The 16801-nt window shown below is 40.9% G+C and overlaps 1 protein-coding gene across 1 annotated transcript; it reads left to right on the top strand.

Moving 5' to 3' along the window:
* The first annotated feature begins 235 nt into the window (after positions 1–235).
* LOC125309692 (suppressor of cytokine signaling 6) lies at positions 236–6097 on the top strand. Its single transcript, XM_048266768.1, has 2 exons — positions 236–763; positions 1808–6097. The coding sequence occupies exon 2, from the start codon at positions 1917–1919 to the stop codon at positions 3495–3497; it is 1581 nt and encodes a 526-aa protein (XP_048122725.1). The 5' UTR covers positions 236–763; positions 1808–1916; the 3' UTR covers positions 3498–6097.
* The last annotated feature ends 10704 nt before the right edge of the window (positions 6098–16801 follow it).

The following is a 16801-nucleotide window of genomic DNA, read 5'->3' as shown; positions in this document are numbered from 1 at the left end:
CTCTTTTTGGCATTTCAGAGCTACTGTTCAGAGAAACTAGGCTTTAAAAGGCTGATATGGCTGTTTATTTCAGTTGACACTGAAGTTGCCTAGACAATGATTTCCTCCCAACTGCTGCAGAGTGAGGATACACATAGCTTAAGACATTTATGTTGCATAGGCCTATAAACACATAGCACAAGACAAAACATAATTAATAATTGGCCAATCAAATATGTTTGTTGTGGGATTTCATAACCAACAAGGACAGCACTTCATCAATATTGCTATCGCCTCTCATTTGAACCTCTCCTTGTCTCAGTCCTCTCCCACAATGCAACAGGCAACAAAGGAAGAAGGGGACAACAGAAAAGTAGCAAAAAGGAATAGGGCGAAGAGACTGTATCAAATATAATAGGTCAGATGATTTTAGTCTTACAAAAAAAGATGTTAGCTGGATTTCGAAGCAAGCATTGCCATCAGAGGTTAAATGTGTAATACGAATTGCGTTAACTTGCACGTACACAAGCCCTCAAAGGCGCATGTTTTGATGTGCTAATTTACGGTAGCGTGCTTGATGGTAGCCAAATAATGGTGAGCTATGCCGAGTTAGCCTGCTAAGGTGATATCTGGAGGTTAGCATGCTAGCTAGTTGACGTCAACGATTTCTGATGAATGGCGAAGTTTAAAAAGTCAACAAGTAATAGAGAAGGAAATTCTATTGCCGGAGCATGATGCACATGGAAATACAACAACTAAAAAGACCGATTCTTTGGAAAATATGGTAAGTTGACGCGAAAGTTATTTGTTAGCATGTTAACATTGCTATCTAGGTAGCAATCTAGGTCCTGATGTTGACTTGCCAGCTAGCTTTGACGTTTACCACCTCGCTAGCTAGTAACATTCTTTGGATTTAGACAAGCTAACCCTTACTTAGCTAACTAGCTATAAGGGTTATATAAGTTTTTTAAGATAGAAGATATAAGATATAAGTTATAAGTTTTCCTTATGTGAAAAGGTGACAATTATTATGGTTTAACGATTTAATACCCTGTTGTAAAAGTTCCTTTATTATAATATTGTATTCATGGGAATGGTGTCACTGTGGGTAGCAGACGCCTGTTTTTATTGCAAGTCAACGTTAACCCTATTTCCTGATAGCTGGCCTAAGATAGCTTTCCTTCTTATACATTGGTTGTGGAAAAGCCCTGATGAGTAGGCTCTCAAGCTGTTTGAGGCGGCTAACAAGTCTTTATAACCGCACAGTCTGTTATAAAAAGTGCCAAATTGATGGATAATCATGTCAAACCACAGAGCTAATGTTAGTAAGCATGCAATGATTTAGTGGCTAATTTATGGGCAGACAGTTAGCAAACGGTAAGATTAGCTAAATAGCATTGGATGTACCTACTACCATCATTTCCTAAATTCGTAGTCTTTTTTATTCACTGTAGTTGCCTATCCTATCATATTGTCATTTCTCACAGTGACCTTACTGATAGCCAGCTATTTGGGAGGCCTAAATATCTTGTAGGTATATTGAATCTTATACTTCACATCTCCAACTCTTTCTTGAGAGACAGACAGACCGAGAGAAAGACAGACTGTTGTTTCATGAACACACCATACAAAGCAAGTTCAAAGGCTATTATGTGGAAGATAACATCAGTTTTTCACTTCCAGGGAAACTTATATTAAGCACTTAATGGTGGTGTGACAAAACACAGTGTAGTTCTAATTTTCGTCTACATGTTTTAGTAACAATGACTGAACAGGTTTTAAGATTACAGTAATTTCAGATTTGTTTTGTTTGTTATTTTACTTTCAGGTGAGGACAACTGTATCGTCGGCAACTGTCAGCCACTATTTTTAGTGTCTGGCTAGCATAAAGGCGAGGCAGACCTCTTCCATGTTGTCACCACAGAGAAACATACAAAATGAAGAAGATGATCAGCCTCAAGACCATCCGAAAGTCCCTCAACATGACCAAGGGCAAGGAGGAGGGAGATTTTGTGATGCTCCAGCAGCCAGTGCTGACTGCTGACTTCCCAAAAGAAGACTCCTTCTTTGCGGGCTGTTACGCTACAGACATTACCTCCTGCGATCTTGGCTGCACCGAAGAGGAGAAGGGATCGAAAAGCCGCTCCAAGGGTGAAGGTTTAATGGGCACCCTGAAGAGAAGGCTGTCGGCCAAGCAGAAAGCAAAAAGCAAGAGCGGCAGCACCCCTTGTGTGGGCTCGGGAGAAGACGATGACACCTTCTCCTCCTCGTCTGTTCCCGTGAGCTTTAATGAAGTCAAAACGCAGCGGCCGCTGAGGTCGGCATCGTTGCGCAGTCACCACTACAGTCCTTCACCTTGGCCCCTGCGGCTGGTCAACTCTGAGGTGAAGGTTAAAGCCATGGTCCACTCGCCCAGCCCCAGCCCGTCGCTCAATGGAATGAAGAAAGAGTTTCACGACATCGACATGGAAGGACTTTTCGCTGACCACGGAGGGTCGTTGAAAAACCTGGCCCCTCAGAACGGAGCCTTTCATTTGAACATTGACGAAAATGTGCCTGTTGTCATAGGGCTGACGCCTCAGGACTATATCCAGTACACCATGCCTTTAGATGAGGGAATGTACCCCGAAGGGTCGCACTCTTGCTGCTTGGACAGTTCTTCACCCATGGAGGTGGTTGAACAAATGGAGGGTGGCAGCGCTGTTCATGTAGAACCTGGAAGTGAAGATCAGGATTTGGACTTGCCGCCCGAGCTCTTCCTGGAGCAGTCGCTGAATGGACTGCTTGCCGGCTCCTCAGGGATGCTGTTTCAGAACTCCAGTGTCCACATTCCCTCACTTTCCCCCTCACTCTCCCCCCTCACCGGCAGCGAGATCGCAAGGACATTTTTGGGATTCAGCGGTGCGGATGCGCATGTGGCGGAAAGGGTCAGGCATCACCTGAACTTCGATCCCAATTCAGCTCCCGGTGTCAGCAGGGTCTACGATTCGGTCCAGAGCAGTGGACATATGGTGGTAACGAGCCTTACGGAGGAGTTAAAGAAGCTGGCCAAACAGGGTTGGTACTGGGGTCCGATAACGCGGTGGGAGGCTGAAGAGAAGCTCACCAATCTGCCGGACGGTTCGTTTCTAGTCCGCGACAGTTCTGACGACAGATACTTGCTCAGCTTGAGTTTCCGTTCACAAGGCAAGACCTTGCACACAAGGATTGAGCATTCGAATGGCAGGTTTAGTTTTTATGAGCAGCCAGACCTAGAGGGCCACACATCTATAGTCGACCTTATCGAACACTCAATAAAAGACTCAGAGAATGGTGCGTTTTGTTACTCCAGATCTCGTGTGCCAGGGTCAGCTACCTACCCCGTTAGACTGACTAATCCCGTCTCCCGTTTCATGCAGGTACGCTCGCTGCAGTACCTCTGCCGGTTTGTCATCAGACAGTACACTCGCATAGATCTAATCCAGAAACTGCCTTTACCAAACAAGATGAAAGATTACTTGCAGGAAAAGCACTACTGAGATGCAATGCGTGGGACACAGTAGCTAGCAAATTGCACTTTTCAGGTTCAGAATTGAAATGGAACAAGGTTTACAGACATCTGTAGGTTTTAAATGATTGTTTTAGTTGAGTTTTATTTGTTTAGAAACAGTTTTTTGGCTTTTGGCATCTGATCTTTAAATTTAACCATGATGAATATCGTATGGCTCTGATTCAGTGTTATGATGTCGATTTAACTTGCAGAGTTGATTCCTCATGTAGAATCTGGCACATAGCATGCTTAGCCTAGCAAACCTTGTCTGTTGTCACGGTGACATAATAACTATTATGTACTCATGTTAAAACATTGTTTTTGCCATAGTATGATTTAATGCTGTTGATGTTTTGATTACATTTGTATTTTGTCATAATCTATCACATTCTCTACAAATCCTATGAAGATATTATTTTTTAGTACCAGTTTCTATTGATGTCAGCCAGCAGATTGGCCCATTTTGATATGAACAGGATACTGCAAACAGTTACTTACATATGTGTTTATTTTGATTTAAATGAAGGTACTGTTCCGAGGACTTTTTGTAACCAATGCTGCTGGATATGTCATAGGTCTTTACGTAATTGCTTTGCTTTGTGTGGGAATCATGAGAATGGATGTCACTGAAATCGCTGAGGAAGACCTGGTAGTTATCTAGTTAATGCCATGTCACACTAAAGCCAAATGATCAGCCTTGAGAGAAAAATCACATTATACTGGTGCCGCACCTGTTGAAACTGCAGTGTGAACGGGGTGTGAGGGAAAAGTAGGTAGGGCCATGAAAATAAACACTATATAAGGGCAAATATGTCTTACACTTTCAAAAAAGGGAAGGGAGAGATGAAGTTTGTAGACACTTCCAGACCTGGTTAGGCTTTGTCTTTTGGTGTTGAGTGTTGTTCTGTATCTTATGGTCTAAGGGGAGCGATATGTTTGTCAGCCATGCTGAAATTGGATGAAACATCTGTGTTTTCATTAAGAGGAACAATGGGAGAACTTGAAGCAGAATGTTAAGAATTAGATTAGAAAGAACTGACGACTCTCTGACGACTTTCTATGAGAGTTCCATGCCTTATGATTATCATGTTTTTAAAGATACAAGTTTCAGAACAGACATGATTCTTATGGTTGTGATGTCAGTTGAAAGTGACCGTAACAGTTGTCATTTTTGTGAATTTGTCCAGGGACAGGTACGTGACTGATGCTGTTATTTGCAGGATGGGACATTTTAATGTTTTGTTTTACAGTGTTGCTGTGTGTTTTGTACTTGTGCTCTCTTTCTAACTGTCATCATCTGTCAGTATCAATTTTTGACTGTTAACAATCCGAGCACTTCTTAGCATATCAGTCTTCTCTTTCTTACTTAACCCGATGCAGAGATCCTTTACATTTTTCTATATTTACTCTGAAAGGGAAGATCCTGTTGTATTTGAAACGAGGGCTCACAGTAACCAGAGGGGATCAGCCTATTCCAGTCTTTCCAGTGAACTCTGTGTTCAGTTGGACCTAGTCGAATGTACATGTGTGTGGGAATTAGGTTAAAATGGCACCTGGATAAGCAGCTCAGCAGGTGCTTTGGTCAGTTTTGTCATGTTCCCTGTCAATAGTTGCCCAAATAATCTTGAAGGAACTGCTCTAAATGGAAACAGAGTATGTCCTTTACAGTTGATGAACATGTTAGACTATTTTTTGGGAGCTTGACAAGTTGCTTTGATGGGATTGTGAATGCTGTGTATTCTCACTATTTAGTGCACAAAGTAGTCTGTGAAATTTTTGAAATTATCATCATTGGTGACAATGGGCCAAATTGAGTGAAGGGGCTCTAGTATGGTAGAGGTAGCGTATAGTGTATTATTGGAATTAAGCTGTTCCACAGAGGACAATGTGTATGTGGATAAATTCTGCCATTCCTAAATGAATACATCATTGCTTATTACTAGCGACACAGGCTCACGTTTTTATCTGAGGCTCTTGGCTTTAACTGTGCCGGCCTTTTTTTATCCCGATATGATTGTTTAGGTCTTAAGGAGTGATAAGTTCAAAATTATAGTAGTAACTCACGGAATGGGATCAAATCGATCATGGCATCCGTATACCGTAGGTACGCATCATGTGTTGCCTATAGGCTGACTGTTAAAGACGTCCATCCGCATTGATTAAGTGTAGTTTGTTGCCTATGGTGATGTACAATAGACTAGGAGTGTAGGTCTCATGTCCATTCAGTAAGCTTAGTCTTCAGTAGATATGATTGACCTGAATTCAGCAGATATGGAAATTCTGGTGAATAATTGCCTTATTGAGACCATGCATCCTTTCCCTCTATTTCTTCTTTTTTTGACACGTTTGCTTTCTATGATCAAAAAAAGAAGAATGTGCTCTAGGCAAGGCACAAGCGTTGGTGTTTTTTGACAAGGAAAAAAGAACATTATGCATAGAAGGAAAATGTTGACGTTGATATGAGCAAAACTAAATGTGAAATGAAGTGTTGGGTGCTGAGCTGTAATGTTCCTTTCATTGTTGTTTTGTTTTTATACCTTTTTTAAATTGTGTTTTGTTGCAGCCATGTTTTCTAATTGTCTCAAGACCCCCCCCAAATACTTTAGTATGCTGAGATCCCAGAAGTTCACAGACAGACTTTAATGAGAGTTTTCTTTTAATTGTTTTAGGTAGTTGCTTGTTTAGATAGCTGAAGCATATTGAAATTAGAGCCATCAAGCACTTAACGAGCACTGCCTGTATTATGTTTTATGCTTCCCCCTTATATACATTTTGTTTGTTTTGACTCTGTGCTGCGAATGAAGGTAAATGTTTACACAAAAAAGTTTAAATGTTTAAAAGATTTTTTTTGTTAATTCTCTTCTCATAAACATTGGTACATGGTATTACCTGTATGTCTTTTTATGTGTTCTACACGCTTCAAGCTGCTTTATCATAAAGATTGCCTTTCTGTACACTAGAGAAACCAGAATGTTGCCATATACATGAACTAAAAGTGATCAACTAGGAGACTAAAATAGGTAACAGCTATACTTTATTGCCCACTGATTTAATGACCGGTATGTAGTGAAAAGAATTCCAGCTCTGTCCAGTTTACATTGTACATTTTCCAGAGTAATTGTTTTGGTTTGTATCCATTTGTTATTTGAATGAATCAATAGTGATTTATTGCACATTTTTGGATACAGTTCAAGTTTTTGTATCTGCTGATATAAATTATAAATAAAAAAAAAAACTATATAAAAATCTATTGTTCTATCTCTGTTTTTATTATTAAGTGGAGGCATTTGATTTTGGAAGTTTAAAGAATGTTGCAATATTACTCAATCCTGTATTCTAGATATTGCTACTGGAGGTTTGTGAATTTTTAGACACATATTTTTCAGACATCAGTTATCTTGCAGGTGAAAAATGCTTAGTGCTTTGAGGGTACGGCTGTCAGATTTGGGTTCTAGATTTGTCTGTATGCAGCCTGCATGCGAATGAGGTTGTAAGTTGTGTTAGCGCCAGTCTCTGACAGGAGGGTTTAGCCCTCAGAGGTGAAGATACACAAATGTTTTATTCTTCTGCTGGCCTGAGTATGGTTTATTCATGATGCAGGATGGTGGTCGCGTGTCATGCAGGGAGGCATCCTACTAGTCGCACCCCCACCCCATCCTTATCCCCAATCCCCCCCCACCCACCTTTTGTACAATATTCTTTTTTTCTGTTTTTCAGCTGAGTCTCTCTCAGTGGAGTGGAACTTGAAATAGATTTGTTATCCCTCCTATTACAATCAATTTATTGACAATTCGGTGTAACATAACCACTGAACCACATGGGCCTGGTGAGCCACTGCTTTTCCCCCTCAGATTTTCAATTCCTCCCTATTGCAAACTGTAAGACATGGAGGACTGGGAGGTAGTTTCACCAGAGATACATCCTTTGCACATATTACGGCAGCACAAGGTTTGGCATGCTTCAGGAGTGCTTTCTACAGACATGCATACACATAGAACACCTTCAGTTATACCTATGAAACATCCACTCTCCGTTCCTTGTCATATGTCAATTTCTCCAGTGAAAATTGAAACTTGGTTGAGTGTGTCATTTAGAAGTACTTGCTCAAGAGCACCATCTATCAGACGTCTGATTTTCTAAGATTTATGTTCAAACCCTACCATCTGGTACACCGCATGAAGTTACATTTGTCACCCACAAACTGGAGGGAAAGACAACTGGAATTAGTATGCATGTATATTTATGCAGCCTTAAGTTGACATGCAAGGAATATGTTGCCTGCTGCAGTATAAAGGCTGATATAACTGCTTGTAACAGATCTCTTTTGTACACAATCAAAATGAAATCTGTTGACCTTATGCCAGACAAAACAAATGGATGTGGTTATAGGTTGTTTCAAAACATTAGATTTTCAAACAGTATACTAAATACCTAAATAACAATAACTTGCCAACGTTGGTGTCAGCAGTTTTATATACACTTTTCAGTTAGAGGTTCCACAGGTTGAAAGCATGGCATCTTCAAAAAAGTAATATGTTTGGCTCGCGGCAGTTGGATTTTGAAACAACACAAGATGCCATTCACAAGTGGTGACTCAAGATTTATATAGATTTGAAAAAACTAAACAAAAACAAAGCATACAATAAATGCTAAAAGCCAATTTGCATACAAATAGGGCTACAACAGGATAATCTGATTATCTCCTCTTTAATGAATGTTGACACCAAATCAGTCCCTGGTGCATGTTACAATAAGCTTGAGCTGTAAAATAGAATAGCTCCACAACCTGAATTCAACAAACACAAATATTTCAACAGAACTGTTTGACAAAAGAAATGTAGTACAAGGGGTTGAATGCTCAAAACAAAAGGACAGTAATCTAATATCAAGTTCTTTACTTTCAGCACTGACAGAGTTAAGACATAGCCTACTGGACATAAACAACATGGCTCCCACTGCACCTATCTGATTGATTGAAGTGTGCTATTTACAAATAACTTCTCTGTCGTCATTCAACAGACATCCGGCAACTGAAATTCATGTATGAGAATATAGTTATGGTGACGGTACCGTTTTGTAGCATTAACACATGGTTGTTGTGTTCTGGCATATGTGTTCCGTCATATGCCTTAGCTGAGTTCTGATGGATGGGCATTTTGGATGTGCATTTTCATGAAAGAGCTTGTTGTTGTGCCTATCCAAGTTGTCTCCCTCAGTCAGGACTAAAAACAGCTATTATACATTGTACAAACTGTCACTAGCTATAAAGGGTAAAAACATTTGCTCATGATGTTTTTATAACTTAAATGAATGCAATGAAATAAAACCACTTTTTCATTAATTGATTAATTCCAATATTTTGTTCAAATGTTTACATTTGTTTTATCTCCTGAGATGATGAGTTTATGAGTAAAATAGAGGAAAAGCATACAACTTAAAATATAACTACAAACTACTGTCATTTTTATGGAGAGTTGCACTTGATCCTGCGAGCCAGTGAGAGACTATGGAGACATAAAAAAGATGGCCACATCTACGCCACATAAGCTATTGACATGTGATGCAGCCAGGTCACAGTGCTGTCTACTACGCCGTCAATTTCATTGCCCCTGTGATGAACACGTTTTCCATGCGCAGGCAAAAGAACAGGTGGCCATGCACAAAAATTCATATTGTTATTTGTGTGTCATCATGTGTCATTCAGCATACTTTTGAACACATTAGGTTTAACTTGTTCAATTGGATGGGCTTTTATCATTAATTGGATAACCAACAACATAGTTTGCACAGTGATGTCCTTCGTGCAGATTAATACACATTTAGCCATCTAATTACACAGGCCTCCAGTTCCATCTCAATGTCCTCTGACTCCACAGGGACCAGTTTAATGAACAACACCTCCACACGACGATCTCAGTCTCAAGCATAGATACGGTTCAACTTTGTTGAATAACAGTTGATGAACAATTTAAACGTGTGTGCCTAAAATACACGCCTAGGCCTCGGCCAATCTGCGCTCGCTCTGCGCTCTGATTGTACTGCCTCCACGCTCCTCACACTTTGAACCACTCGTGTCCCAGAGGGCTGTTGACGACACACACACCATCCAACATTCAGGATGCTGCATGGCAATTAACCAACAAAGCCTCCATACCAACGAGTGCGCATGACTCCTGCAGTCTTGCTCTCATCGAGATCCGTGCCCCTGCGCGTGTTCCTCCAAGGCAACCGAGATGTAGCCTAATACCTTTCTGAGATGCCCCCCCCTCTCTCACTATCTCCTCCTCAGGCACTTATATGATCTGGGGATCTCTCAATCCTCACATGCCTTGCCTCAGCATGGCCCTGATTAATGATGCTTCTGGAGATGGCAGCCATGGCAATGCGCTCCAGCGCCAACATGCTGAGTTCCCTGTCTGTTTCCCCACTTAAAAGACACATGCTAATTTTAGCCGCAGCTCCATGTTTAATTTCACAGCGCAACACCAGAGCTTTTATTCGTGCTAAATGATGAGACTAATTACTTCATTGCCATTACTTATTGTGACAGCCAGGAGAACCACGTTCGAGCGGGGGAAATCGCATTATCATTTTTATTTGTGTAAAAACGTAGCCTGTTTTTTTTCCTTTCCCTTTAAATCACCGCTACAGGGTTTGTGATTTTGCATGCACGCATCACTGAAAGATATGGTAATTTAGCTGCCTCACTTCACCCAGAAATGTGAATCAGGAAAAACTATGAAAAGGCCTCAGTAAATATGAAAGTTTGCGCAAGATGGAAACATCAGACATGTCAACCTGTCATCTGTCTCCATGGCCGTAGCTACCATAGAGGACACCGAGGTCATGTTCTCGGTATTTTTTTCGTTTCGTTTCATTTATTAAGTAGGCTACAAATAGGCCTAGCCGACGAGACAATTATCTTACGCATCAACGGACCGTCACGTGATAGCCTACCTCTGACATGTCAAAACGAAAGTAGAGTCGAGTTGGCTATCGCGGAGTGTGTCCTAAACTAATGAACGAACGCAACGTAGCTCACATAGTTTAAAAATAAACTTCAAAATAAACTTGACGTCTTGTTAATTTCTGCCAGTAGGCTAATCTTAATTCACCTGACCTGAACAAAGGCTGTCACAAAGTTAACGTTTGGAAAGCCAGCAGAAGAGCAGACAGAGAAGGAGGGAAGGTGAGAAATGTAGGCCTAATGGTTGAATACTAGCCTAGAAATCTAGACGCACCCTAGCGGCAGCAAATTAATGTGGGTCTGGCTCGTCAGGCTATTTGAATACAATAACTAGATGCAATAGGGCTACCAATGAGATGCTAAATAATGTAAATGTATGTTGAAATTCAGTGGAGATGCAGTTAGCTAACCTGCATTGAAAACGAGGCTATATCAATGTTATATAGGATGATAAATGTTGTGAAGGATATTATCTCATGGCACAAATATTACCTATTGTCAAATTGTTCAGTAATTTAGAGACTTGTTGTTTTAAGAAATCCAACACAGGAGACAGGGGATAGAAATCAGGCAGTTGAGAAGAAAGAGGAGCTAGGGAAATGATAGGTGAAGGGCCCTCCCAAGTGAGAGTCAAGATGTGACACTCACTGTGCCTATGACCCTGCAAATTATGCAACATTTGCTACACTGATGAGGAGAAGCAGCTCATTCTTAATAACAGATGGAGCAGGGTCCAGTATAAATTTCCAAAGCCAATTTGGGAAAAGGCTCAGATATACAGGTGCATCTAAAAATAATAATTTTGTGGAAAAGTGTGTTGGTTCAAGTTATAAACAAAACATGTTATAATCTGAACAAATATATATGGTTGTTGGCAAAATGGGGGCTAGGAACAACCTCCATAGCATTTTGGGGTGCCCAACATTTTTAGCGACGCCCCTGACCTCGGTATTTGAAAAATCCTGGCTACGGCCTTGTCTGTCTCATTATTGTTCTTGGATGACGTACCTCACATAATAGCCTACTGCTTCAGATTAGCTCCAGACAAAACTTTTGACCAAACTCTTACCACCTTGTTTACAAAGTACTTCAGTTATATGTATAGATAACTTTAACTGATTATTATGACCGCCGCGCAGTGAAGCAGCAGTCATATACTGTACTGTAGGTGTAGAGTTTTTTTCTTCCTGATTTTTTTCGGAAAGAAAAATGCATGCCAAGTTTCATGGAATTCCGTTCAGGGGGGGCCATACAATAAATTAATCTCTGTGGAAATGTAGTGACTGACACAAAGTTTTCTGTGAATATCTCGAGAACCGTAGGGCCAATTCTTTTTGTATGTTGGCCTCCAGGGGACATGGCAACCCATCCCATATTCACTCATTTGATGCATAGCATCACCTAGTTAAAAATGAAAAAGCAAAAACGAGGCATTGTAATTGCAGGTATCTTTGGCTGACAGGTTAAAAACTGCACGGAATTGGGAGTGTAGGATCATTATGACACCCTCTGAATGCATGCCAAGTTTTGTGGAATTCCGTTCCATGGGGGGCCATACAATAAGTAAGGGATAATGTATAGAACGCCGGTCATTATTGGGAAAATAAGTCCCGACAGGGTGAACCGGACCCCGACGCGCCAGCGGAGGGGTCTTGTTTCGCCGTGAAGGGACTTATTTTCCCATAATGACTGGTGTTCTATACATTATCCCGCCTATTATACGGCTACTTGCCAAAACGAAATAATAAACTCCCCACGATATGACTTTAGCTTACATAACCTAGCCTATTTGTTACCGTTCATCGTGGCATTTGCTGAGAAACAAATAGTTCGCAACAACACACGCTGCTGAACTTGAATCAAACATTCTTTAGAACACAGCTGATCAACTGTCTGCTTTCACGTTTGAATGAAGTTCCAGTCCTTGCGTAGTGATATGAAAGACGTATCAGAAGCACAAAACCCGTTGCCATTGACAGCGGTAATTATATGTTTGCAGCGGTAATTACATGAATTTATTTTACCGCTAGAACTTTGGGAAATCCCATTCAAGTCAATGGAGCGTTCTACTAGCATTGTGAAGAACCGTATAATAAATTAATATATGTGTACATTTAGTGACTGTACACCACGCATGCACACACACACGCAGTCATTAACACACGCAAACACACACATAAAGATACACACACACACACAGAGGTATTCACACACACGCACACATGCACATACACGCATAAACACACACACACATAAAGACACATGCACACACACAATAGACATGCAGGCATACGTACACACATGCACACACACGCACACAAGCCCGCACATAAGCACACGCATGCCACGCACACACACATAAACACAAACACGTACACGCATGCATGTACACATAAACACACACACACACACACACATTAAAACACACACATAAACACACACACAAACACCCCATTACCCCCACACACCCACTCACAAGCGAACACACGCACAGACACATAAAACACACACACACACATGCAGGTAAGCAGACACACACACACACATACACAAAAGCAAACGCACGCATGCACACACTAATTTACATACACAAAAGTTGCAAGAGTAGGGGATGGAGTAGGAGATGGAGACAAATTGACATGTGTGATTTATTTTTGCGGAGAGACTGTGCAGGACTGGGTGGCGGTCATATTTTGTACCGCTCTGCAGTACATCTAGTTCTATTTTATACTTGATTTTTTTTTTTTTTTTTTTTTTTTTTTTTTAAATTCACTCTGAACCATAATGCCACTTTCTGAAGAATGCCTGTGTTCAACTTAGGGAGTATTCCTTCTATCTTGGAGCACAGGCTGATTGGCTATGTGTTGGTTAATAGAACGGATAATCTGGTATATTTGGACTGTGTGTGGACAGTGAGACTTACTCTCTATTATCTCTATTTGAAATATGTGAGTTTTGAGTGTCTTTGACCAATGTAAGCAAGTAATAGATATAGACCAGCAGAATAATGTAACTTTGCATGTGTTGGTGAAAGCAAATGTTAGGTCTACTATCTCTTTTCTGCCACTGCTGTAGATCTGCCCTTATTGAAATGTCTTGATGGAATTAAAGGACAATTGATTTCCCCCATCAAAACTGTTTTTACTCATTCAGGGAAAACCCATGAATTTTTCACTGGGCACATCCTCGCCCCCATACCTCTGCAGCTGAGAGCCACATGATAAAATGGTGGCTATCACTGTTAGAAGTTAATGAGACACCCTGGAGTTCACCAGTGTAGAGTGGGTTCTTTGCCTCAAGTGAGGTTCCAGGTTTCTCACAGGGTTCCTTCACTAGAATGATTAATTAAGTCCACTTTCTGTTGGGGGTCATCCTAAGACTTATAGGGACAGTCTTTGTCTCACTGCCTGTCAATCAATTTTCATCCCCAAACACTGATGTCTTCTTACTCTGTCATAGTTGTTTCCTGGAGATGTACACACACACACACACACACACATACAGAGAGAGGAAAGAGAGAAAGACAGTGTCTATATATAATTGCCAACAATAAGCCATTACTGAAATGAAAGACCCAAATATTACAGAAAATGTATACAGTTTAATCCTACAATCTCATATGATACACCTTTTCCATATCAATTGAGCTCTTATGTGCAATTATGGTCTGTCTGCTTTCCGTACCCTCCTTTCTCTGTCCTGTGCTCATGATGCCTGCCCATGCCTCTGATAGAACTCTGGGATTGTTGTTGAGCTCCATCCAAAAGGCTTGTCACTCTAAGTAGTGTGACTCATGGTCCTCCCGAAAGACATATCTGGCAAACAAGCGTTCCCTTTTGTAACTACTGACTGTCCTATCCAGAGCCAAAACTCATAGTGAGTGGGCATTAGCAGATCTCTAAAGATGTGACAATATCTACACTGGTAACACTCCGTTATAAAATAAAATTGTGTGTTTCAAGCAAGAAACATATGAGATATCTGTTTTTTTACACAGTCGTTGGATCAATTCTGCCCCGTGTAAAAGGATCCTGATACAGCAGAAAAGGTCATAAACATGTAACTGCCGCTTTATATTTTAGCTCAACACCATTGATTAAATATGTTTAAAGGGCTCATAAAACATACTTCTTTAGGGCAGATAGAGTATATCTGCTGTAAAACCACACCAATTTAATGTAAGTACTTTTTATAGTAGCATGTTAATTGTGAGCATTTACACAGTACTGGTTTGCAGTGGGAGAGTTCTCTGATGGATAAGATCAGAAGCCTGATCCATCTCGCGACCTTGATGTAAATGCAAGCGAGCACACGTGGTCTGGGTTGAAAGTGAAGCTAGGGGCGCAGCCATCAGGGAGCGTCAAGAATGAAATGAAAGCTCCAGCAAACGATTGTGAGTAACGCTCGGAGCTGTTGCAGCTTGGTAAACACTAAAGATGCCACTGCAAGCAGGCGCATGCTCTCTCCGAGTCAGATGGAGTGGTGGTGTGTGTGCTTTTTTAGATACTCTCCAGTAGATTAAATGTTCATCTAGGATGTCAGCATGTGTTGAAAATGCAGTGCCACATTACAACACGTTTAAGTGGTTCCAGAACACCAAGAAGCGAGTTTTTAGAGTTCAGCAGGATAATTAGTGTGTGTAAACTGCAGTAAAATGGCCTATGATTAGCTATTTTTCCTGTTTTATTTTGCCTCATAACCCATAATAGCTCACACAGCCAGAAGTCCTTTGTTAAGTGTGTGTGCTAACACTGAAGACGTTGGAGCTCTCTAGTGCCTTTGCCTTGGATGGATCCCCTCTGCAGTGTGTGACTGCATTTCCCCAGTGATTTCCCCCCAACTCAGGCCTGGATCTGGCTCCAGTCCGGCCCAGATCTGGCTGTATGTATTTTAAGTGTCTCTGAGGCCTGGCTGGATCTTTACTACAAACTCCTAGCCCCATTAGGCTTTGTGCAGACCCTTGGAGCCTGGCAGTCTTTAATGCCTCTCCCGGGCGAACAGAAGCCGCCCTGCTTGTCCTAGATCTGTCGATTTCCCTCTCTTTTTAAAGTAAATGGATGATGCAAGCAACAGCTGGTTCTTTTAAACACACCTCACACATGCCTGGTGAGTTGTGTAATATATGCATGTAAATGACTTGAGCATTTATTATTTATTATTTTCTGGATTTTATGGTGTCCCTTGTCCTGTGCTGTACTTCTGCACAATTGTTGTGCTTTGGTAAATAATGCAATACTGTCTAGATGAGTAAAGTGTAGCTACAAGCTATGCAATAGTAATGAACTAAGGGAACAGACTTGAACAGAACTGAAATAATTCTGTTTGAGGATGACTGTTAACTATCTACAGCTGTCGTATAACGCTTCTGCAGGGAGGCGCCTAGATAAAAGAATGCCTTTCTTTATTTATTCATTTCACAAACTGTCAACTGCCACAAAACACCATGGATGCTTTTCCTTTATTTCAAAAGGAACAGCATGGAGTGGGGTTGTCCAAAATCAATTTTGTGAGCCAACATTGTGAGACTACCATTTATCCAAATCCTTGATCTCTGTGGCAAACAATTAACTTAGCATATCTGCTTTAATAATCAGGGAGTTCTTAGCAAACAGTAAGCCCATTCCAGGCTGTTTAAAATTCAGTGAGCAGCTCCACAGATGGATGCAGTAGTTTTTATTATCGTCCAAAAGGCGACACTTGTTCCTCAAGGTCATTTGGAGAGTCACTGTGCAATCTGAGCCATCTCACCTGAGGAGCTGAAGTGATTTAGGCACCATAACACACGGGAATTAGTTCCTTGGCTCTGGAACCTAGTTGGAGTCTCAAACGTATTGAGGAAGATTGTGCAACATGTGAATTATGAAATTATGAGATGTACCCTCATACAGTAAACACACAATACATACAATAAAGGCAAACATTTACCAAAATGATTTTAGGTCAGCCCACATACACTTAACAGATCATCTGTTAAGATTAAAGTTCAGTATGTAAAATTATTATTCAACAATTACTGTACATTGCATTAACCAAATCCAACCACTAACCTTAAGCTTAACCATAAATTGAAGTCAAAAGGGTGTCAACAGATTAACCTGGAAGTAAGCCTGAATTTACCCTGCCCACAAAACTGAGTTCAGGAAATTTCGTCTGGAGTTGCTCAAAGTCTCTATGGCCAAACCAGAGGTTCTCAGAGGTGTTTGGGTGGGCTTTACATGAATATAGACAGATGAGCAACAATGCCTAGTTATTCACGTCACCCGAGTGTGTTTAAATTTATTTTGTTTACAACAAAAAGGCTGTTGCTATAAAGCGATATGTTTAGA

This window comes from Alosa alosa, chromosome 16, assembly GCF_017589495.1.
Source record: "Alosa alosa isolate M-15738 ecotype Scorff River chromosome 16, AALO_Geno_1.1, whole genome shotgun sequence".
NCBI lineage: Eukaryota > Metazoa > Chordata > Actinopteri > Clupeiformes > Clupeidae > Alosa > Alosa alosa.
Note: the sequence above shows the minus strand (reverse complement) of the source record. Positions and strands in the feature narration are given on the sequence as shown.

What these genes read in the sequence shown, in the direction of transcription:
- LOC125309692 (XM_048266768.1), top strand. Translation starts at nt 1,917, where the DNA reads ATGAAGAAGATGATCAGCCTCAAGACCATCCGAAAGTCCCTCAACATG.